Source organism: Phyllobates terribilis, unplaced genomic scaffold (genome assembly GCF_046119375.1).
Source record: "Phyllobates terribilis strain yellow unplaced genomic scaffold, ASM4611937v1 Scaffold_9__5_contigs__length_417890890, whole genome shotgun sequence".
Taxonomy (NCBI): Eukaryota; Metazoa; Chordata; class Amphibia; order Anura; family Dendrobatidae; genus Phyllobates; species Phyllobates terribilis.
The window spans coordinates 239,107,687-239,131,393 of NW_027362769.1; the positions used below are offsets into that span (position 1 = coordinate 239,107,687).

The window sequence follows — 23,707 nt, forward strand, 5'->3', positions numbered from 1 at the left end:
GTAAGTGGCTAGCTCCGGCCATTTATCCAGATTGGAAGCCCAAAAAGAGCAAGGGTCCAGTGACACAGTCATGGCTTCAATGTTTACTTGGAGATACTCCTGTACCATCGTCTTTAGGCGTTGACTATGTGTCAGACTTCTTGTCTCCTGTGGCCTTGCAAAGGATGGGCTAAAGAAGTGGTGAAATGATTCCGCAAAATTGATGTTACCAGCAGATACTGTGTTTCTGTTACGGTTTGAGTGCTGAACACTCGACGGTCCCACGGTTGGCAAGTTGGAACTGTGAGATTCACTACGTGCACCACTGGTGTTTTGTGGAAAAGCACATGTAAGATTCTGCAACAGTCCCTGCTGATACTCCTGCATGCGTGCATCCCTTTCTATGGCAGGAATCATTTCTGCAAATTTACTTTTGTACCGGGGATCTAACAGTGTGGCAACCCAGTACTCAGGATTATTTCTAATTCTCACAATTCGAGGGTCATGTTGCAGGTAGTGCAGCAAGAAGCGTTTGCAGCATTGTCGCACACGGCCTTCCCTGGTTTCAGGTCCAGTAGAGACAACCATTCATGAAATTGGTTCTCCAGAGCTGACCACAACTTCTCAGCTGTGTGACTCATATTTCCCAGATATTTCAAAGTAAAAACCGCCTGATGACATTGAGCCCTACTGCCAGCATAGTAAGGCGGTGTGCAGGATCCCTTCTGCGCAGTTAGAAAGCTTGTGGCATGACCAGACAGGCTTTGGGTGCAGGTGGAGGACCGAGAGGAGGTTGAGGAGGCAGAAGCAGTGGAGGAACTTTGAGATAAAGAGGATTGACGCACAACTCGTGGGGACGGTAAGACTTGGACAGCAGCCCCTTGTCCTGCTGTCACCATAGTTACCCAGTGCCCAGTCAGCGACATGTAACGCCCCTGTCCATGCCTACTCGTCCAAGTGTCTGTGGTGAAATGCACCCTGTCACACACAGAGTTTCTCAAAGAAGCGGTGATGTTGTGTGCGACATGCTGGTGGAGCGCAGGCACACCTTTCTTTGAGAAGTAGTGCCGACTGGGCATCTGGTACTGGGGCACTGTGACGGACATAAGGTCTCGAAAATCCTCTGTGTCCACCAGGTGGAAAGGCAGCATTTCTGTAGCCAAGAGCTTGCAGATGGTGAAATTCAACCTCTTAGCTTTCTCATGGCTAGGAGGAAATGGTCTTTTACTTGTCCACATCTGAGGGACTGAGGGCTGGCTGTTGTGCTTAGACGGGGTTGCTAAGGGTGTCCCCGGCAAACTGCCGGTCTGTGAGGAAGATGCAGGCGGACATGTTAGGTTGCCTTGATCCAAAGGTGGTGCTATCGATGTCGGACAGCGCTCAACATCAGCTGGTGTTACCACCTCCAAAGAAAATGATGACCTGCCAATCACGCTGGCTGTTGCGGGTAAAGAGGTGGCAGGTCTGCGTCCCAAAACAGGTGTGACTGCTGTCCCCCCAGTCACAGAGGATGAAGAGGCCGCGGATGCACAAGATGTGGCAGACGGTGGCTGACCCGGCCAGCTAGGCCGCATTGTAGCACAGTGAGCTTCCCACTGCAACTTATGCTTCATGTCCATGTGCCGGTTCATGCATGAAGTACTCAAACTATGTATTCTTTGGCCTCTACTTAGCTTTTGCTGACAAATGTTACAGATAACATGAGTTGGGTCATCTTTATCGATCTGAAAAAATGCCCAGGCTATGCAAGGCTTAGCACCCATGCGACCTGAAGAGCCACCACGACTTGTGGTGAGAGGCTGAGTTGTGTTTGAGGATGCAGTTGTTGACGTGCTTCCAGTACTATGTCTCTGTCCAGGAAGGCGCAACCTGACCTCGTCGTCACTAGCATTCTCCTCCACCTCCTCTGCTGACCTCATCTCTTGGCTGACTGTGGGTTGACAGTAAGTGGGATCTCCAACCTCATCATCATCACCCTGTGTGTTATCACACCCGTCGTCCTCAGAGCCAACCTGTTCCTGCCCTGACAAAAAACTAAAGTTGTCGCTCCAATCAGGTATTTGAGTCTCATCATCGTCTTCCTCATTGTCTCCACCAACAGGAGTTACAGTTTGGGAATGAGGGTCTACATTATGATCAGAACCTTCTGCGTCTGGTCCTGGATCCGACTCATAAAGATTCTGGGCATCAGTGCAGATCATTTCCTCGTCTGGATTCACAGAAGCGCTGGAGCCGACCTCTGATTCCCAGGCTATAGTATGAGTAAACAGCTCTGCAGACTCAACCATCTGTTCTACCTCATACTCAGACGGGCAGCTGGAGATTTGGGAGCTGTGAGGAAGCAAGTGCGATTGGGGTGACACCTCTGAGCACCTGCTGTTTTTGTGCCTCATCTGGAATTTGTAGCGATTGGCGTGGCCGTAAGAAAGGGATCTTATCACATTGTCCGCTAAAAGAAGTAGACATTTTAGTTTGGCTGGAAGATGGTCTTTCTTCTGCACCTACCCCACGGACACAACCTTTTTTCCCCTTCCCAACACGCCTATTCCCCTTTCCACCAGCAGCAGGCCTTTTTCCACTCATTTTGGTGGTTAACTAATTCACAACTCTGGAGTTGTTTGCACAAAAAAAAAAATGGATGGGAACCGAGCAGAGCTGAGTGGCCAAACTGTGGTATTAGGCCAAAACTATTGGCTGGGTTAGATGCAGAAAAAAATTATATTCAATTTGCAACCTGATGGAGGTCAGTATAGATGGACTAACAGACAAAGTCCCACACACTGCTAGAAGCCCAAATATTTTTTCAGAGCTAGATGCAGATTAAAATTATTTTTAATTTGCAACCTGATGGAGGTCAGTATAGATGGACTAATAGACCAAGTCCCACACACTGCTAGAAGCCCAAATGTTTTTTCAGAGCTAGATGCAGAAAAAAAATATTTTCAATTTGCAACCTGGTGGAGGTCAGTATAGATGGACTAATAGAACAAGTCCCACACACTGCTAGAAGCCCAAATATTTTTTCAGAGCTAGATGCAGAAAAAAATTATATTGAATTTGCAACCTGATGGAGGTCAGTATAGATGGACTAATAGACCAAGTCCCACACACTGCTAGAAGCCCAAATATTTTTTCAGAGCTAGATGCAGATAAAAATTATTTTTAATTTGCAACCTGATGGAGGTCAGTATAGATGGACTAATAGACCAAGTCCCACACACTGCTAGAAGCCCAAATATTTTTTCAGAGCTAGATGCAGAAAAAAATTATATTGAATTTGCAACCTGATGGAGGTCAGTATAGATGGACTAATAGACCAAGTCCCACACACTGCTAGAAGCCCAAATATTTTTTCAGAGCTAGATGCAGATAAAAATTATTTTTAATTTGCAACCTGATGGAGGTCAGTATAGATGGACTAATAGAACAAGTCCCACACACTGCTAGAAGCCCAAATATTTTTTCAGAGCTAGATGTAGAAAAAAATTATATTCAATTTGCAACCTGGTGGAGGTCAGTATAGATGGACTAATAGAACAAGTCCCACACACTGCTAGAAGCCCAAATATTTTTTCAGAGCTAGATGCAGAAAAAAATCATTTTTAATTTGCAACCGGATGGAGGTCAGTATAGATGGACTAATAGACCAAGTCCCACACACTGCTAGAAGCCCAAATATTTTTTCAGAGCTAGATGCAGAAAAAAATTATATTCAATTTGCAACCTGATGGAGGTCAGTATAGATGGACTAATAGAACAAGTCCCACACACTGCTAGAAGCCCAAATATTTTTTCAGAGCTAGATGCAGAAAAAAATTATATTCAATTTGCAACCTGATGGAGGTCAGTATAGATGGACTAATAGACCAAGTCCCACACACTGCTAGAAGCCCAAATATTTTTTCAGAGCTAGATGCAGATAAAAATTATTTTTAATTTGCAACCGGATGGAGGTCAGTATAGATGGACTAATAGACCGAGTCCCACACACTGCTAGAAGCCCAAACATTTTTTCAGAGCTAGATGCAGAAAAAAATTATATTCAATTTGCAACCTGATAGAGATCAGTATAGATGGACTAATAGACCAAGTCCCACACACTGCTAGAAGCCCAAATATTTTTTCAGAGCTAGATGCAGATAAAAATTATTTTTAATTTGCAACCTGATGGAGGTCAGTATAGATGGACTAATAGACCAAGTCCCACACACTGCTAGAAGCCCAAACATTTTTTCAGAGCTAGATGCAGAAAAAAATTATATTGAATTTGCAACCTGATGGAGGTCAGTATAGATGGACTAATAGAACAAGTCCCACACACTGCTAGAAGCCCAAATATTTTTTCAGAGCTAGATGCAGATAAAAAATATTTTTAATTTGCAACCTGATGGAGGTCAGTATAGATGGACTAATAGAACAAGTCCCACACACTGCTAGAAGCCCAAATATTTTTTCAGAGCTAGATGCAGAAAAAAATTATATTCAATTTGCAACCTGGTGGAGGTCAGTATAGATGGACTAATAGAACAAGTCCCACACACTGCTAGAAGCCCAAATATTTTTTCAGAGCTAGATGCAGAAAAAAATTATATTCAATTTGCAACCTGATGGAGGTCAGTATAGATGGACTAATAGAACAAGTCCCACACACTGCTAGAAGCCCAAATATTTTTTCAGAGCTAGATGCAGAAAAAAATTATATTCAATTTGCAACCTGATGGAGGTCAGTATAGATGGACTAATAGACCAAGTCCCACACACTGCTAGAAGCCCAAATATTTTTTCAGAGCTAGATGCAGGAAAAAATTATATTCAATTTGCAATTTGATGGAGGTCAGTATAGATGGACTAATGGAATGATGCTATGCCCAAAAGGTTTTACTTCACTAGGTGCAGTAAAAAAATTGTTATTCTATACACAGGTGGTGTAGCTTGCAACACAGATAGGCTACTCCACTGACTAACACACTCTGCAATAGGCCAAAAAGGATTAGCTTTGCTAGATTTAGCCAAATGCTGTGAAAAAAACTTGCACAGCACTGGCACAGACCTGCCTGGCAAAAACTGATAGGAACTGATGTAACTTTGTCCTGAAAAGGACTGCAATTACAATTAGTCTTTACTCCCAACCTATCTATTTAAGAGCACAGACCTGCCTGATAAAAGTCGTAGGAAATGCTGTAACCTAGTCCTTAAAAGGACTGAAATCACAACTATTCCCTACTCCTAAGCTATCTGTAGATTTGTGCGAAAATTGGCTTGAAATTAACAAAGTATAGCGCACACAGCAACAGCGGTGCCGTCTAACACGCAGCTGCAGCAGTGAGAAAATGGTGGCGACGGGGAAAATGGCTGGGTCTTATAGGGCAAGGACATGTGACATACACTGCCAATGACACATGCCCTTGCTTGTGTGAAAAAAAGCACTTCGCTCCGTGTGTGCGCTGCTGATAGGCTGACAGATTGCACCTCCCCACTGTAAATGCGGGAAAGAGAAAAAATAATGGAGATCTTCATTATTCCTGCAGAGATCCATCCCCTGCCCCTCCCCCCGCCCCGCTGTACACTCAAACTGCGTATTAACATTAATTTTCATCATTACTGAGAAAAAATCCAGTTATGATTTTGGTGCACGAACAGTTATCGAACATAACCTCGAACAGCCGAATTTTTTTCAAATCGTTCGTGTTCGCCGAACGGCTCGAACACCGCCCGAAACAGCTCGAATTTGAGATTGGCGAACAGTTCTAGTCGAACAATGCTCATCTCTAGTGACAGATTCCCTTTGATAACCTTGGTCACTCTTCTCTGCACTCGCTCTAGTTTAGCTTTGCCCTTTTTATACACGGGAGTCCAAAATTGTAGACAATGTTGTAAGTGTGGCCGCACTAGTGGCTTGTATAGAGGCAAAACTATGCTAACGATATAAAAGAAAAAATGAGCCAGAGAATATGTTGGTATAAGTGCAATGTATACACATGTGGTCAAAATTGTTGGTATCCCTCGTTTAATGAAAGAAAAACCCACAATGGTCACAGAAATAACTTGAATCTGACAAAAGTAATAATAAATAAAAAATTTAGGAAAATGAACAAATCAAAGTCAGGCATTGCTTTTCAACCCTGCTTCCACAGAATTTTTAGAAAAATTAAACTCATGAAATATGCCTGGACAGAAATGATAGCACTCTTAACTTAATATTTTGTTGAACAACTTTTTGAGGCAAACACTGCAATCAAATGATTCCTGTAACTGTCAATGAGACTTCTGCAACTCTCGACAGGTATTTTGGCCCACTCCTTATGAGCAAACTGCTCCAGTTGTCTAGTGTTTGAAGGTTGCCTTTTTTTCTTGAAGGCCACTTAAGAATGGTCCAATGTTTTCCCCTTAGTCATTCTTGGGTGTTTTTAGCTGTGTGTTTTGGGTAATTATCCTGTTGCAAGACTCATGACCTGCGACTGAGACCAAGCTTTCTGACACTGGGCAACACATTTCTCTCTAGAATCCCTTGATAGTCTTGAGATTTCATTGTACCCTGCGCAGATTCAAGACACCCTGTGCCAGATGCAGCAAAGCAGCCCCAGAACATAACAGAGCCTCCTCCATGTTTCACAGTAGGGACAGTGTTCTTTTCTTGATATGCTTAATTTTTCATCTGTAAACATAGAGCTGATGTGCCTTGCCAAAAACTTCCATTTTTGTCTCATCTGTCCATAGGACATTCTATCAGAAGCTTTGTGGCTTGTCAACATGTAGTTTGGCAAATTCCAGTCTGGCTTTTTTATGATTGTTTTTGAATCTCCCATGAAGTCCACTTTGGATCAAACAATGACGGATGGTGCGATCTGACACTGATGTTCCTTGAACTTAAAGTTCACCTTTAATCTCTTTAGAAGTTATGCTGGGCTCTTTTGTTACCATTCATATTATCCGTCTTTTGATTTGTCATCAATTTTCCTCCTGCGGCCAGGTCCAGGGAGGTTGGCTACAGTACCATGGATCTTAAATTTCTGAATAATATGTGCAACTGTAGTCACAGGAATATCAAGCTGCTTGGAGATGGTCTTATAACTTTTACCTTTAACATGCTTGTCTATAATTTTCTTTCTATTCTTCTGAGACAACTCTTTCCTTTGCTTCCTCTGGTCCATGTTGAGTGTGGTGCAAGATTGTAGACACCTGTGATGCTAATTAGTGGACACAACTTGATTTAACATGTCCCTTTTGTCACATTATTTTCAGGGGTACCATAATTTCTGTCCAGGCCTATTTCATGAGTTAATTTTTTTAAAAAAAATCTGTGAAAGCAGGGTTGAAAAGCAATGTCTGACTTTCATTTGTTCATTTTCATAGATTTTTAATTTATTATTACTTTTGTCAGATTTAAGTTATTTCTGTGACTATTGTGGGTTTTTCTTTCATTAAACGAGGGGTACCAACAATTTTGACCATGTGTATAGGCGTGTATACACAGTGTTTAACAGACAGAGCCTAAGATAAAAACAAAATGAGCAAATGCACTGTAGTAAGTGAATATTAATGGTACATATAAATAAAATAGAGAAATTAGTTAAGACTATTTTGATCAACAATGCATAAAAGCCATCCCACTGCGACCAGGTGTACTCAATCGGGACAGTATCTATCTCTTGTAGGTCATCTCACTATGTGTCAGCAGATGTTCAAATAGATAAGGGGAGAGCAGGACTGGCTCCCAACTGTGTGCCATCCTTCCCTGGAAAGCTATATTAACCAAATGGATGACCTAAAATGCTAATGATATGCAAACAGGGTAGGATGGATCGTTTGAAATTCAAATTTGCTAGGTTTGCAAAATTTTCCCCAAAAAATCCATTTGCAAATCACAATATTAATGAACAACACTCTGAGGCCTCCTAGGTATTTTGATGCCATGTATAAATCTAATATTGGACTTCAACAACAAAAAAAGTGTTCAAAAACCCCAAAAATATATTTTTACAATTCTCACACTTTGACTGGTAAATATTTGTGTTTAAGTTTCTGAATTATGGAGATTTATCTTTACAATGTAGAATGACAATTATGGTTGGCCCATCTCAAAATGCAGGATTCACAATTTCTGTGACACACAAGCCTTGGACTCAAGATTTTTGTTTAGTAGTAAAATTAGGACTGAAGGGTTCATTACTATCCTCTTTGTTTGCAGTGTGAGGAGAAAAAGAACAATGGTGTTCTTAGGTGCTGTTACAGCAGTATATCACATCTCAATCAATTCAGTCACACTGAGTGACTGAAGAGCTACAGCACTTCAATATATCACTTGAATGTTTGGATTATGATTCACAGAATGGAATTGCATTCCCATTTTCAAGATGATTCAGATTAGGAAATGAAAAAGTTTTAATGTGAAATGAACTGTGCACCTTGACCTCCTGTCCTTGCACTTGAAAAGCCTAAAGTGGTGCTGCTTGACTGGCCCAATCCTTTAAACAGAGTTTAATAGTCCGCCCTGATTGGCTAGGCTACAGCATGTGATAGCTGCAGGGGTTTGTGTGGAAGTCCGTGCAGCCACGCCTGATGTCATTAGACTGCTCAATGAGTCGTTAGTAGCGTGTGAAATGGCATCAGACATTTCTTGGGGACTGATCATGTTGAATCAAATCACAGAATGTTTAAATTCACAGGGATCTGCAAATTTCAGGAAGTTCAACTGAAAGTCAATCCTCCTCGGATCATTCCGCTCATCTCTAATGCAAATTATAAAGAAATACAAACATTTTTTTCAAAACATCTCTATTTTTTCAGTATTGAGTAGGAGCGCCACACACAAAAATACCCACACTGACACCTCGCCATGCTATCAATGAGGTTATTGATTGTTGTCTGCTTGACTGACTGCTGACTTCTTGACTGCTGGAAGCTCCCTTTGCAATTGCCAACTAACGACATCCTAGATGTTCTCAATGGGTGATAAGTCTGTAGCAGGAGCAACATGCGGCCTGGTATTGTCGTGTTGAAAACCATCTTTTGGAACACTTTCACATTTACTCGTAAAAACCTCTTCATGTAACTGCACATATAATCTCCAGACCAATCTTCGACTAAAATTGCATAAAAAACAAAAGTGGGACTCTTTTCTGAAAAGGAAAGCCCTCATTTCCATCTTGCTCTGCACCATGACGGCTTTTTGAGTCACAGGTCAATGTGCGGGACAATGAAAAACCTGTAACTGAGAATCTGGCTCATGTCGTACAAAATCTTTCTGATGGTTTGAGTAGACACTGTTTGATGACTAACATTTGGTATGTTTATGTTATGACTAATTTTGCTTGCAATACAGAATTGATCTCTATATGCCATTCTTTGAACTTAATGAGACCATGTGGACAATGCTATGAAGAGTCGTTAATGAGAGAATGTCACACTGGTCCTACTCCTGGTATTATGGTGTGAGGTGGCATAATGAACCAGACCCCTGTAGTCATCATTCCAGGTGCACTAACAGTTCACCTTGTCTCTAAAGTGTCCCAGGAGCCGTTTTTCAACATGACAATCCCTGGTTGCATATTACTCATGCTACTGTGAGCAGCTCGAGCAGCCCAAATGTGGTAGCATGGCTTGTAGCATCTCCAGACTTGTCTCCCATTGAGCAGATCTAGGACATCATTGGCCAGGAATTGCAAAGGGAGTTGCCAGCAGCTGATCTTGATGATGTCCTTGCCTAAGTGCATTTGACGCGCCCCCTGGGCCGTGTGTGTGGGGATACCCGGAACTGGACCCGTGGTGGATGCTGGGGGTTGTAGTCCTTGCGTGGCGGGGACCCGGTCCGTGCCCAGGGCGGTCAAACCAAATGGCAGTCTAAATGCTGAATGTCCGACTACGCCACCCGTGGATTGCGGTCAAAGTGAACCGCCGCTGAAGGGCAGACCGCTGAGGCTGGTGTTGTGGGTGCAGCAGAGGATAGTATAACTCCCCACGGGAGGAGTATAGCCTCAGGGCAGCAAGTGTGGATGTTGGGGGTGATGGCGCGCGGGAGCATCAGTAACGATACGGAGCCCTGTAATGCAGTCCAGGGTATTTACTCACAGTTCTTTATCCACGTTACTACAGCTGGTCATAACGTCCCACGTCGCACTGTGTTCACCAGGTGAGGGGCTCGGCCTACTCCCAGATAACTTTGGAGCGTTTCACAGGACCCCCTTTGTGTGTCCTTTCTCTGGCCCGTCATACCCCGCCAGTGACCTCACTTCTGTCCGGCTGCCTCGGGCCTTCTCTGGTAAACCTTAGTGCCGTTTCCCTGACCCTATGTGGTGCCTTCCTAGCAGGTGTAGCGAGGGGCTGCGCCACATAAAATGTCACAGCCTCCGGTTTCTAGCTGAGGGTAGTTCCCCGCCTCCACTAGCTTCGGGGACCCGTCTCCCCCTTTGGCCTGACCCCCCTACACAGGTAGATTCGGGCGTGCGGTGGCGAATCGCTGGTCCACACTCCTGGGGTCCCTTCGTTCCTTGTTCCTGGAGCCTTCTCCACTCCTCTTCCTTCCTTCTCCTTCCTCCAGGCCCCGGCCTCTCCCAGGCCTGCCTGCGGAGCAGAGCTCGGTCTGAGCCTCTGCTCCCTGTCCTCTCCTCTTACTGACTGAACTTCGTCTCCTCTTTGTCTTTCAGTGCTGGCTGGGCCTCACAGGCTAGGCCCGCCTCCGGAGCAGAGCCCCATGCAGAGACTTTTACTCTGTCACTTCTTGTCTCTGACTGCACACTGAACTAAGATGGTGCCCACCTTTTATACCTTCCTCTCAGTGCACCCAGGAACTGCTCTCTCCCTCCTATGCACTACAGGGTTCCCCCTTCCTCGGTGTTCCCTCCCCCCACTCCAGCCAGGGACAGGGACTGTCATGCTCTACTTGGAGCATATCGGTCACCCTGCCCCCGGAAATGTGGTGCAATGCATGCAGGTGTCAGGGTCCCGATCCACACTCCATCCTTACCTGGAAGTGAGGTATCGCACATCTGGTTGAGATGCAATACCTCTGTAGCGACTGAACCCTCGGGGCGCTACACTTTCATTGTGGCAGAACATTATTCAGACAACCATTAACACCTTTTCTCCTGGGCAATTTTAAATGTTTTCATTTTTTCCTCCTTTTCTTCAAAAAGCCATAACTTTTTTAATTTTCCATCAATATAGCCATATGAGGGCTGGTTTTGTGCAGGTCGTGTTGTACTTTTAAATGACACCATTGATTTACCTTATAGTGTACTGGATAACGGAAAAAAAATCCAAATGTGGTGAAATTGCAAAAAAAATGCAATTCTGCAATAGTTTTTTTATTTTTTTATTTACCATGTTCTCTATATAGTAAAAGTGACCTGGTAATATGATTCCACAGGTCAGCTTGAGTACGCATATACAAAAAATGTCTAGTTTATTTTTTATTTAAAGAGGGGGGGGGAAAATCTGAAATTTGTATGAAAAAAAGTTTTTACATTTGTCGCTGTTTTCTAAGACTCATAACAGTCTCATGTTTTGTGACCAGGGCCTGGGTGAGGGCTTATTTTTTTTTGTACCCAGATCTGAAGTTTTTATTGACACCATTTTAGGGGAAAGATACGATGTTTTGATCGCCTGTTATTGCAATGTTGCGGTGACCAAAAAAACCTTAAGGCTGTGTGCCCATTATGCGTTTTTTAAGCGTTTCCGCAGCGGCAAAAACGCTGCAGAAACGCTTAAAAACCGCATGGTTGAAGGCCTGCCATGTTCCCCAATGATAATCCGCATGTGCTGTGCACATGCTGCGGAAATTTCCGCTGCGGATTATCATTGCGGAAAAAAACGCAGCACTACCAATTATTTGGCGGAAGCACTGCATTTTCACCGCCATTGACTTGCATTGAAACGCATGGATTCCGCATCACTGCATCTGTAGATGCGCATTCCATGCGTTTCAATGTGTGGATGGTACCCGGGTCTAGAAGACAGGAGACTCTCCTCCGGACCCGGGTACCATAGAACCTGTGAAAAATAGAATAAAATAAAAAATAAATGTTATACTTAACTTCTGGCGGCCCCCGCTGCCTCGTCCTCCCTTGCCGGCAGACCACGGTGGACTGAAGGACCTGCGCTGACGTCATAGTCATGTGACGGGTCACGCGATGCTGACGTCGGCAGGTCCTTCAGTATACCGCGATCTGCTGACAAGGGAGAACGGAGCGAAGCAAGACTCCGAGGGCCATCAGAAGGTAAGTATAGATTTATTTTTTTATTTTTTGACATTCTTTTACGGTCACACTATATAAATCCATGCTGTTTGCATGGATTTATATAGTGTGACCAAGTTGACAAGCACTTTCCAAGTGATGCTAAAATCACTTGGAAAGCGCTTGTCAACCCGCATGCGGAAATGCATGTGAAGAACGCTTCATTTCCGCATGTCCCTGGCAGGAAAACGCATGTACAATCCTCATGTACAATCCGCATGTACAATCCTCATGTACAATCCGCATGCGTTTTTTTCTGCCAGGGAGATGCAGAAACGCTCAGGAAAAATCCGGAGCATTTCTGCATCGTGGGCACATAGCCTAATTCTGGCTTTTTTATTTTCTTTCTTGTTACACCATTTACAGATTAGATTAATTTACTTCATATTTTGATAGATCAGGTTTTTCTGAAAGCAGGGATACTAAATATGTGTATTATTTTAATTGTTTTATTTTTAATGGGACAAAAAGGGGGATGATTCTAGAAGGCTTCTAGAAAGTTACAGTTAAATCAAGCAATAAACCAATAGTGAGCTCTAAAATGTATTTATATAAGGACAAGGATGATGCTCCCAGCAGAGATGTGTGCAGAAGACTGTACTGCGGCAGTAAGTAGAGAAGTATCCCTTGTCATCCTTCATACTTATATGTGACATAGTTTTTAGAGGAGCTTATCAAATTGCACCATGATATGGAGATGGAGGGGCACAGCGTAACTACCGCGGTCGCCGCAGCGACTGGACCCGGTGGGTGAGGGGTCTGCTGACACCAGAAAATACTTCAGCTAGATGTGCATCCTTGGACTACACTATATGAAGGACTATGGGGAGCGCATTGTACTATATGGATGACTATGAGAGGTGCATTATACTCTAGGGAGGACTATGGAGGGTGCATTATACTGTATGGATGACAATAAGTGGTGCATTATACTATATGGAGGACTATGGGGAGTACATTATACTTCTGCTATGGGGCCCCATGAATTCTATGTACGTCCCTGGTGAGTATAATGGTTTATTTTTTTTTCTATACATTAAAGAACAGTGGCAGAACAGGGGACATATACAAGGATGTGGGATATATATATCAGAATGGGGCCCAAGATAAAGGATACAAACCAGGATGGGGGGTATATATACCCGGATTAGGCCAGGATGAGGGACAAAAATACCAGGATATATATATACCAGGATGAGAGACATACAGTACATACAAAGATGGAGGATATATATATATATATATATATATATATATATGTATATTCATTCATTCATTCATTCATTCACTATTCTGCCCCATACCAAAAATGGACCAGAATAGTGCATGTTGTGATTGCTAACACACAATATCTATTGGTCTGTACTTTTGCACATAGGTTAATATATACTATATGGGTAGAAATATTTGAGCACCTACATATTATATCTACAGGAGCTCTTTTAACATCTGATTCTAAATCCATAGACATTAATGTGGAACGAAAACAAACAGAGCTTTACTCACCCTCCCTGGGCGCAGTGCTGAATCTCCGATGTCTGTCATTGTCTGCAGTGCTGATATCAAATCAATAGTGTACATGCCAATAACTCGGGCAGAGCTACTGACAGCCTGCAGGGCTGACAATGTGACATCAGCGCAGCAGACAATAACAGACACCAGGAGCAGCAGCTGGCAGAGACTCAGAGCTGGACCTGGGGAGGGTGAGATAAAAAGTTTAATTCTTAAAAACAAATCAAATCAGGAGCAGCATTTCTTAAGCCAGAAACCCCTTTAAGATGCTACTGTTGCTGCATAATGTGTCAACATTTACACCAGACCCTGCAGGTTGTGATTGGTAAAGGTTGGTTTTTAGATTCAGTAAGATTGGGTGTCACATATTAAATGTAAGAAATTATCCTACAATTTTACAGGAATAAATTAATCTTCTATATATTTGTTTTTTGCAAACATGGATGATCCGAACGACCAATCTGTTATATTTCTTAGCGGTGCTGAGAGGTTATATGTGCTGATAATTTAGAAATGAATTCTCCATTAAGTTTAGATTGTTATAAGATTCTGCTAAACTTTCATTTTGGTTTTCTATATAGGCATTGGAGGAGCTTATCCACCCACACCATCATATGGAGTTGGAGGGGTACAACCATCAGGTATAGTGCAATAATTACCTGTACATACATGAATGTTTTCTTCAAATGGAACCTGTCACGTGAAAAATGCTATTAACCTGCAGATATAGGGTTAATTTGCGTTCTGAACCTGCCCGGCGTTGGCAGTTAGAGCTCCTCTGCCAGGAGGAAATGAAATTTATTCCTCCCAGCAGAGTTTGAGTTTCAGCCACGGTTCAGTCACCCCTCTGTGTATAGGGAGTGGTGGCTGTAACTGTGCCCCCGGCACTGACTGACAGCCGGCCCTAATGCTGAGCGGAGCTCTAAGTTTGGGCACTTGACAGGTTCAGAATGTAATTATTCTGCAGATTAACCCCATATCTGCAGGTTAATAGTGTTCTTTCATGTGACAGGTTCCTTTTAAAAGTTACAGTAAATAGTTTTTTATTAATGTTATATACAAAACCGATAACTACAAAATAGATTACAATTAGTGATGAACGAACGTGCTCACCACTACTCGGTACTCGCCGGAGCATCACTTGGCTCGACATGCTTGGCGCTCGGCGAGTATTTCCGGGTTGCTCGGGTGGGAGCTTGGGTCCCCTCCCTGCATGTTTGGCGCTCTTTAAAGAGACCATGAACATGCAGGGATTTCTTGCCATGCACTGTAATGCTGTAGCCATGTTGGTTGTGGGCATTACAGTGATTGGCTGGCCGCACACCGTCATCAGGTTTATATAAGACCTGGTGGCGCTATGCTCATCACACTCTACCCCGGAAACAGGCAGAGTAAGGAGAGTTGCTGCTGAGTCAGGAAGAGATTTGCTTGTTTATAGTTAGTATAGGTATTCCACAATATATATATTGTAAGGTGGCTGTCGGACAGGTCGTGGACGGGGGTATGTGTCCCCGAAGTGCCAAGCTTCGGTGATGTAGGACCCGGAGAAGCAGGCTCCAGCACATATAGTGCTGAGAGGAATTTAATGGGCCCGGATTACAGGGCCAGGTTTTACGAGCAGCTGAAAGAGCTGGGGGGTGGACAGCTGCTCACTTACCTCCAGTCCAGGTCTTGGAAGGCTGATATAAGACAGCTGCGCCTGTCTCAGTCTGTCTGTGTGTGTTGGGCAAGGTGAGCTGACCTTGCATGTGCTCCTTCCCTAGACTCTGCAGGAGGCAGAGAAAAGCACTTTGTTTAAATGGCTGAGGCCGTGCTGCATGGATTGTTATTTTGAGCTTTGTTCTGTTATTTCTTTTTGTGCCAGGAAAAGGCTGTTACTTTTGTTTCCTCACTGGTGTATGGACACTAAATAAACCACCAGTTTGTTTGAACCTGTGGACTGCATCACTGTGTGAACCTGTGCCTACCTCCAACGCGGCTCAGTGAGTACAAATCCCTACAACTGGTGCTAGAAGCACAGGCACAGATCCCAAGCGGCAGTGTGAATGCTACAAGAAGACGTATATGTCCTGGGTGAAGTCGGCCATAAGCCAGCAAGTGTCGCCTGACAAAATGGAGGACCTGCTTAAACATCTGTTGCAGGCACAGCAGGCGCAACAAGCGCAGCACCAGCAGCAACTTCAGCAACAGCAGGCCCAGCAGGCGCAGTTCCAGCAGCAGTACCACCAGAGCCAGCAGAGCATGCAGCAGCGGCATCGGGAGCAGCTGCATCAGCAACGGGAGCAGCAGCAGGAAACAAATAAACTTATGATGCAGCAGATCCAACAGCAGCAAAGACAAATGGAAATCTTGGCAGAGCAGATCCGTGGCAGGACGACAGCCACATCCTTAGATCCAGGTGATGACTCACACGTCAGGAAGACGGTAAGAAGAGCATTACAAAAGAAGACCCCGGGTGATGACGTTGAGGCGTTCCTGACGGTCTTTGAGAGGGTGGCAGAGAGGGAGAAATTGCCTCCAGAGCAGTGGGCGGAGGTACTGAAGCCTGTAGCATCGGCGTCCCTGCCTCCTGCTAGGCAGGGACGCTGTTCCTCTCACCTCTCCGCTCCGTGCCCAGCGTCTTCCTCCCGCTCTGCTGGCAGCGCGCGCTGCTTCCCGGCCACTGTGCTTAGGGCGCGCGCGCACGCGCTCCCCCTCTCTTAAAGGGGCCGCGCGCGCCATCCTAAGGAGTCCCCGGCCAATGGCCGGAGGACCTCACCATATATAAGGCACCACCTCCAAAATGGAGGTGCCCGAGCAATGTTGTTGCATAGTCTATCACTCTGCTTCAGCCCTCAGGTCCCGTTACCAGATACCTGCCAGTTACCTGCCAGATTCCTGCTTGATACCTGCCTGATACTTGTCTATCTACTTGCATTTCTGCGGTCCGACAGTCTGCCTACCAGCCCTGCCAGTCTGTCTATGGATCTGATTGCCCGCTCACCTGGGAGAGCTCATCTGCTACCTGCCTGCTAGCCTACCTGGAGGCTCTGCCGTCACGTGCTGTGACCACCTGCCTGTCCAGAGACTCTTACCCGCTCACCTGGGAGCGCTCATCTGCTACCTGCCTGCTAGCCTACCTGGAGGCTCTGCTGTCACGTGCTGTGACCACCTGCCTGTCCAGAGACTCTTACCCGCTCACCTGGGAGCGTCCGCCTGCTACCTGCCTGCTAGCCTACCTGGAGGCTCTGCCGTCACCTGCTGTGACCACCTGCCTGTCCAGAGACTCTTGCCCGCTCACCTGGGAGCGTCCACCTGCTACCTGCCTGCTAGTCTACCTGGAGGCTTAGCCATCACTTGCTGTGACCACCTGCCTGTCCAGAGACTCTTGCCCGCTCACCTGGGAGCGTCCACCTGCTACCCGCCTGCTAGCCTATCTGGAGGCTTAGCTGTCACTTGCCGTGACCACCCGCCTGTCCAGAGACTGTTCCCGTCACTTGCCGTGACCTCCTGCCCTTCTACCCAGAGACTGTCCCCGTCACTTGCCGTGACCTCCTGCCCTTCTACGCAGAGACTGTCCCCGTCACTTGCCGTGACCTCCTGCCCTTCTACCCAGAGACTGTCCCCGTCACTTGCCGTGACTACCTGCCCGCCTACCCTGGGAGCCACCCGCTTCCTTACAAGGACTGCCCCTTTGTATCGTTGCTCAGAGGTTCCACCTCCCAGACCCGTTACAAAGCCATATTTGACAGGCGAGCCGCAGAAGGCCTATTATGACTTGGCCTTGCAGGACGTGAAAGAGTACGCTAAGTTGAAACTGAGATTTTGGCACGCTTGGGAGTGACTCTGACTGTCAGGGCGCAACGGGTGCACCACTGGGCCTATTGCAGTGACAAACCTCCCCGGTCCCAGATGTTCGACCTCCTACACCTGGTCCAAAAGTGGTTGCAACCTGAATCTTCCTCCCCAGCACAGATGGTGGAGAAGGTCGTTATAGACAGGTTTATACATTCGCTCCTGAAGTCGGTGAAATCCTGGGTTGCCCAGGGAAATCCCCATAATGCCGATGACTTGGTTGGTGGAAAGATACAAGGCGGTTGAGAGTCCGTTGGGAAAACAAAGGGTCGTAGCCTCTCAATACTGGGGTTCCCAAAAGGCGGCCGACACCCAAAAGAAGGGAGATAGAGCCACACCTGGGGGGCGTCCTAGAGTTCAGGAGGGGTCTGAGTTGCTGCCCAAGGTTCCACCTCATAATGTAGTTTGTTGGAGATGTCATACCCCTGGCCATATTGCCGCCCGGTGTCTCATAAACTCTGAGCCAATGGACTGCAACATGGGCCGGCGTTGCTCCTATTTTGCCTACCCCGCCTGCAGCGCGGTTCCTCAACATGGCGAGGGCCCTCAGGCATGCTCAGTGTCAGTAAACGGGGCACAAGTCTCTGGACTATTGGACTCAGGAAGTTTGGTGACCCTGATAAGGGCCACACTCCCTAATCGACTGCTTCCTGGGACGGTGGTGGGTGTCCGGTGTATCCATGAGGACGCTAAGAACTATCCTGTGGCCCAGGTGGATGTAAATACGGACTGTGGCACCACATCTCATGAAGTGGTGGTCGTTAAGGACCTATTGCATCCGATAATAATTGGACGTGACTTTGCATTATTCTGGGAAATATGGGGGAAAGCGGGAACACCTGGATGCTCGGAATACAGCCAGATCGCCCCTAAGGAAACTTACCCGCAGAACATGGTAGATGAGTTTCTTATGTGTGTGTTTGTGGGCGATGAGGATGAGGCAACATCCCCTGAGGCCAATATCCCTGAGCTGGAGGTGTCCGAGGGAAACTTTGGAACTGCCCAACTCAGGGATTTATCTCTGAAAGGGGCCTTTGAAAATGTTACTGTGTTAAATGGGGTGCCTCAGGAACCAGGGGCTGACACTCGGTTCCCTCATTTTGCTGTGAATTGGGATTTTCTGTACAGAGTAACCAAGCCAAGGGGTGAGGTAATAGAACAGTTGCTGGTGCCAGGGCCCTATAGACGCAGGGTGTTAGGCCCTATAGACTCATGGCTCATTCTCATGTGTTGGGTGGTCACCTGGGTGCAAACAAGACTCAAGAATGGATCCTCCAGAGATTCTACTGGCCAGGTTGCTATAGAGAAATAAAGAGTTATTGTCGTTCCTGCCCCACATGCCAGATAACCTCCCCAGTGGCCCACTTCCGCAGTGCCCTAGTGCCCCTACCCGTCATCGAGGTTCCATTCGAACGCATAGCAATGGATCTAGTGGGGCCTCTGGTCAAGTCCGCCCGAGGGCATCAGTATATCCTGGTGGTATTAGATTATGCTACACGGTATCCGGAGGCCGTACCACTACGAAACTCCTCTGACTGGTGTATAGCCCGGGAATTAGTCCACATGTTTTCAAGAACGGGGTTGCCTAAGGAGATCCTAACAGACCAAGGAACTCCATTTATGTCGAAGGTCATGAGGGAATTGTGCAAGACATTGCAGATTGCACAACTGAGAACCTCCATGTACCATCTCCAGACGGACGGACTGGTCGAGAGGTTTAACAAAACCTTGAAAGCAATGTTGAGGAAAGCAGTGGAAAAGGATGGCCGAGACTGGGACTGTCTGCTTCCCTATCTGTTGTTTGCCATCAGGGAAGTTCCCCAAGCTTCCACAGGTTTCTCCCCATTTGAACTTCTCTATGGACTCCTGAATGTGGCGAAAGAGTCCTGGGAAGCTGAGACCACTCCCTATAGGAGCGTGGTGGAGAACGTTGCCCAGATGCAAGAGAGGATTGCCCACGTGATGCCCATTGTGAGGGAGCACCTCCTCAAGGCACAAGAGGCATAGTCTAGGGTGTATAATAGGTCGGCCAGGGTGAGATCGTTCAACCCAGGAGATCGAGTGCTTGTGCTAGTGCCCACTGTGGAGAGCAAGTTCATGGCCAAGTGGCAGGGCCCCTATGAGGTGGTAGAGAAAGTGGGGGAAGACAACTATAAAATCCACCAACCGGGGAAGAAGAAGCCCTACCAAATTTACCATGTTAACTTGATTAAGCCATGGCAAGATAGAGAGCCCCTGGAAGCTCTCTGTATAGTGGCTGGGGCTGAGGCCGATGTGAAAGAGGTCAAGGTGGCAGAGTCACTGTCACGTGCCCAAAAGCAACAGTGCAAAGAGTTGCTACAGTGAAATAAAGACCTGTTTTCGGAGTTGCCAGGAGTCACTCAGGTTATAGAACATGAGGTTCTCACAGAGCCTCATGTTCGCGTCAATCTAAAACCATACCGGATCCCCGAGGCCCGCAGAGAGGTGATCTCAAAAGAAGTGAGGCGGATGCTTAACCTGGGAGTCATTGAAGAGTCCAAAAGTGGATGGTCCAGTCCTATAGTCTTAGTGCCGAAAGCAGATGGGGAATGGCGATTTTGCAACGACTATAGGAAGCTGAACGAGGTCTCGAAGTTCGACGCCTACCCAATGCCTAGGGTAGATGAGCTTATCGAAAGGTTAGGACACGCTCGGTACATCACCACTCTGGACCTCACCAAAGGATATTGGCAAATTCCCCTGTCCAAAGAGGCCAAGGAGAAGACAGCCTTCTCGACGCCAGACGGATGTTATCAATACATCAGGATGCCGTTTGGGTTACAGGGAGCTCCGGCCACCTTCCAGAGAGCCATGGACCGTATCTTAGCACCCCACAAAAAGTATGCAGCGGCCTACCTAGATGACATCGTCATATTCAGCCAGGACTGGGAAAGTCATCTGGACAAAGTTCAAGCCATACTTGATGCCCTAAGGAAGGCGGGCTTTACTATCAACCTGAAGAAATGTGCTATGGGGATGGAGGAAGCTAAGTACCTAGGGTACGTGGTTGGTGGAGAGGAAATAAAACCACAAATAAATAATGGTTGAGGCGATCTTGAACTGGCCACAGCCCCTCTCGAAGAAGCAGGTCAGGGCGTTTCTAGGCATTGTGGGCTACTATCAAAGATTTGTCCCTAACTTTGCCCTGATAGCAGCCCCGCTGACGGATATTCTGAAAGGGACAAAGTCTGCTATGGCCAAGTGGTCCCCGGAAGCAGAAGCGGCCTTCCAGGAATTGAAACTGGTCCTCTGTAAACAGCCAGTCTTGGTAGCGCCCAATTTCTCCAAGGAGTTTGTGGTCCAGACGGATGCATCAGATGTCGGGCTGGGAGCAGTCTTGTCCCAGGAGATTAACGGAGAAGAACACCCTGTAATATACCTCAGTCGGAAGCTCTCCACTTGTGAGAAGAACTACTCCATTGTAGAAAAAGAATGTTAGGCCATTAAGTGGGCGTTAGACACTCTGAGGTATTACCTGTTAGGTAGAAGGTTCAGGTTAGTGTCAGACCATGCCCCACTGAGGTGGATGCGAGAAAAGAAGGGGAACAATGCAGGAGTGACTAGGTGGTTCCTGGCTCTACAAGATTTTAGTTTTTCGGGTAGAGCGTAGGCCTGGGAAACAACATGAGAATGCTGATGCCTTGTCAAGGGTTTATTGTATGGTGACAGAAGGTGCCAAGCCCCCGGCTTTGGGCAGAGGGGAGGGTATGTAAGGTGGCTGCCAGACAGGCCGTGGACGGGAGGTATGTGTCCCCGAAGTGCCAATCTTCGGTGATGTAGGACCCAGAGAAGCAGGCTCCAGCACACACAGTGCTGAGAGGAATTTAATGGGTCTGGATTACAGGGCCGGGTTTTACGAGCAGCTGAAAGAGCTGGGGGGGGGACAGCTGCTCACGTACCTCCAGTCCAGGTCTTGGAAGGCTGATTTAAGACAGCTGCGCCTGTCTCAGTCTGTCTGTGTTTGTTGGGCAAGGTGAGCAGACCTTGCATGTGCTTCTCAGAGTCTGCTGGAGGCAGAGAAAAAGCACTTTGTTTAAACGGCTGCATGGACTTGTTATTTTGAGCTTTGTTCTGTTATTCCTTCTTGTGCCAGGAAAAGGCTATTACTTTTGTTTCCTCACTGGTGTATGGACACTAAATAAACCACCAGTTTGTTTGAACCCATGGACTGAATCACTGTGTGAACCTGTGCCTACCTCCAACGCGGCTCAGTGAGTACAAATCCCTACAATATATATCCATCTGAACTAACAGTCCTTCTGACGACTAATCCAGCTGCATATATTCAATGGTGATAGCAGGAGTTAGGCAGGCAGGCAGTGTGTGTGGCAGACTGCAGTGCATATAGTGCAAGAGGATCCATAGCACGTTCTGACTGATACTGCTATTACAGATATTTGTAGACATAGCCCCAGGTGTCAGGGGCCAGGGCTATTTTTTTTTTAATTCTGATTATTTGCTTAAAAAGCATTCCAGAGTACACAATTTTTCTGATCCATTTGCTTGTTAGCACTGCAGAATACAGCCAGATCTTTTCCATATGACAGCGATAAAATCTAGAAATTTGTAGTTAACGTGGGAAATATTGGCCACCATTTCCATTTTGTTGCAGTGTGTCAGCGAAGCTATTCATGCGAGGTCGCTGTGAAGAACAGTATTAGTAAACTACAGGCCTGCAATTTAAAACCGTGGTTCTCCATCAGACGTATCGCATATAACTGCATTCCAAATCCAGCCATTTCTAGCTTCCATTTCCATTTTGTTGCAGTGTGTCAGCGAAGCTATTCAAATTAGGTCACTGTGAAAAATAGTATTAATAAACTACAGGCCTGTAATTTAAAAACATGATTCTCCGTCAGACGTATCACATATAACTGCATTCCAAAATCAGCAATTTCTGGCTTCCATTTCCATTTTGCTGCAGTGTGTCAGCGAAGCTATTCACGTGGGGTTGCTGTAAAGAATAGTATTAGTAAACTACAGGCCTGCAATTTAAAACCGTGGTTCTCCGTCAGACGTATCGCATATAACTGCGTTTCAAATCCAGCCATTTGTACTGAACATGGAAAATATTGTCCTCCATTTAAAATGGGCAAGGTGCGTGGCAAGGGACGGGGAAGTGAACGTGATGGTGATGGTGCGTGCAGAGGCTGAGGCCAAGGCTGTGGGCAAGCTGAAATTGTGCCACAAAGTCACATGTAAAGTGCCATGGAATAAATGGCGCTATAATAATAAATAATAATAATAATAATAATAACAAACACCCACATCTTGTCGCTCGACCTTCCTGTCCCAATTACTAGGGGACCGCATACCACTACAATTGAACCCAGAGCAGTGTCAAAAGGTTGTTGGTTGGATAGCAGATAATGCTTCCAGTCACTTTGCCACCACCACCACCACCACCACATGGTCAAGTCTCAGTAGCCGTGAATCTGGACGCATATTCCTCACCCTGATTCTCCTTCCTCCCACCATGCTGAATGCCAAGAGACAACTGATCCCACACTTGGACACTCAAAAGAGCTGTTCACTTTTCCATTTGTAGATTCGGGCCTCTTGCCCGGCCAGCTTCAAGCAGTCAAGAGGAGAATGCGTGTAGCGATGCCCAAATATTTGAGCAGCCATGGTCACATGAAGGCAAGAGTGGGAAAGTGCAATTACTGTCACAAGAGGTGGATGGTGATGAGACACAATTGCCAGAAAGTCAGGATGAGGACCAGGGTGCAGAAGTGGAAGACGAGGTGGTCGATTATATAGTAACTGACCCAACCTGGTAGGGGGCCATGTAGAGCGAGGACAGCAGCACACAGGGGGAGGGAGACGTAGCATCACAACAGGCAGGAACAACCAGTGTGGTGGCCGCAGACACAAGGCGGAAAAGCATTTCCCATAATGACAATAATGACGGAAGTTACCAGTACAACTGTTAGGTCTTCCTGAGTCTGGTTGTTTTTTAAAGACTCTGCATATAACCCGAAAAAGGCTACTTGCACCTCCTGCTAGGCCAGCATCAGCAGGGGTAGCAAAACTAGCAGCCTGACTACCACCAGCATGATCAGGCACATGGTAGCAAAGCACCCGACTAAGTGGGCTGAACCCCAGGGTCCAGAAACAGTGTCTGCGGG

The 23,707-nt window shown here is 46.2% G+C and overlaps 1 protein-coding gene across 5 annotated transcripts in view; it reads left to right on the forward strand.

Annotated features, from left to right (window-relative positions):
• The window catches only part of LOC141160946 (uncharacterized), a 175,908-nt gene that overhangs the window by 105,898 nt on the left and 46,303 nt on the right, over positions 1-23,707 (forward strand). For all 5 annotated transcript variants that reach the window (XM_073645740.1, XM_073645739.1, XM_073645742.1 and 2 more), the window contains exon 7: positions 14,306-14,365. In XM_073645740.1, the coding sequence (XP_073501841.1) occupies positions 14,306-14,365 (60 nt within the window). The remainder of the gene's footprint in view (positions 1-14,305; positions 14,366-23,707) is intronic.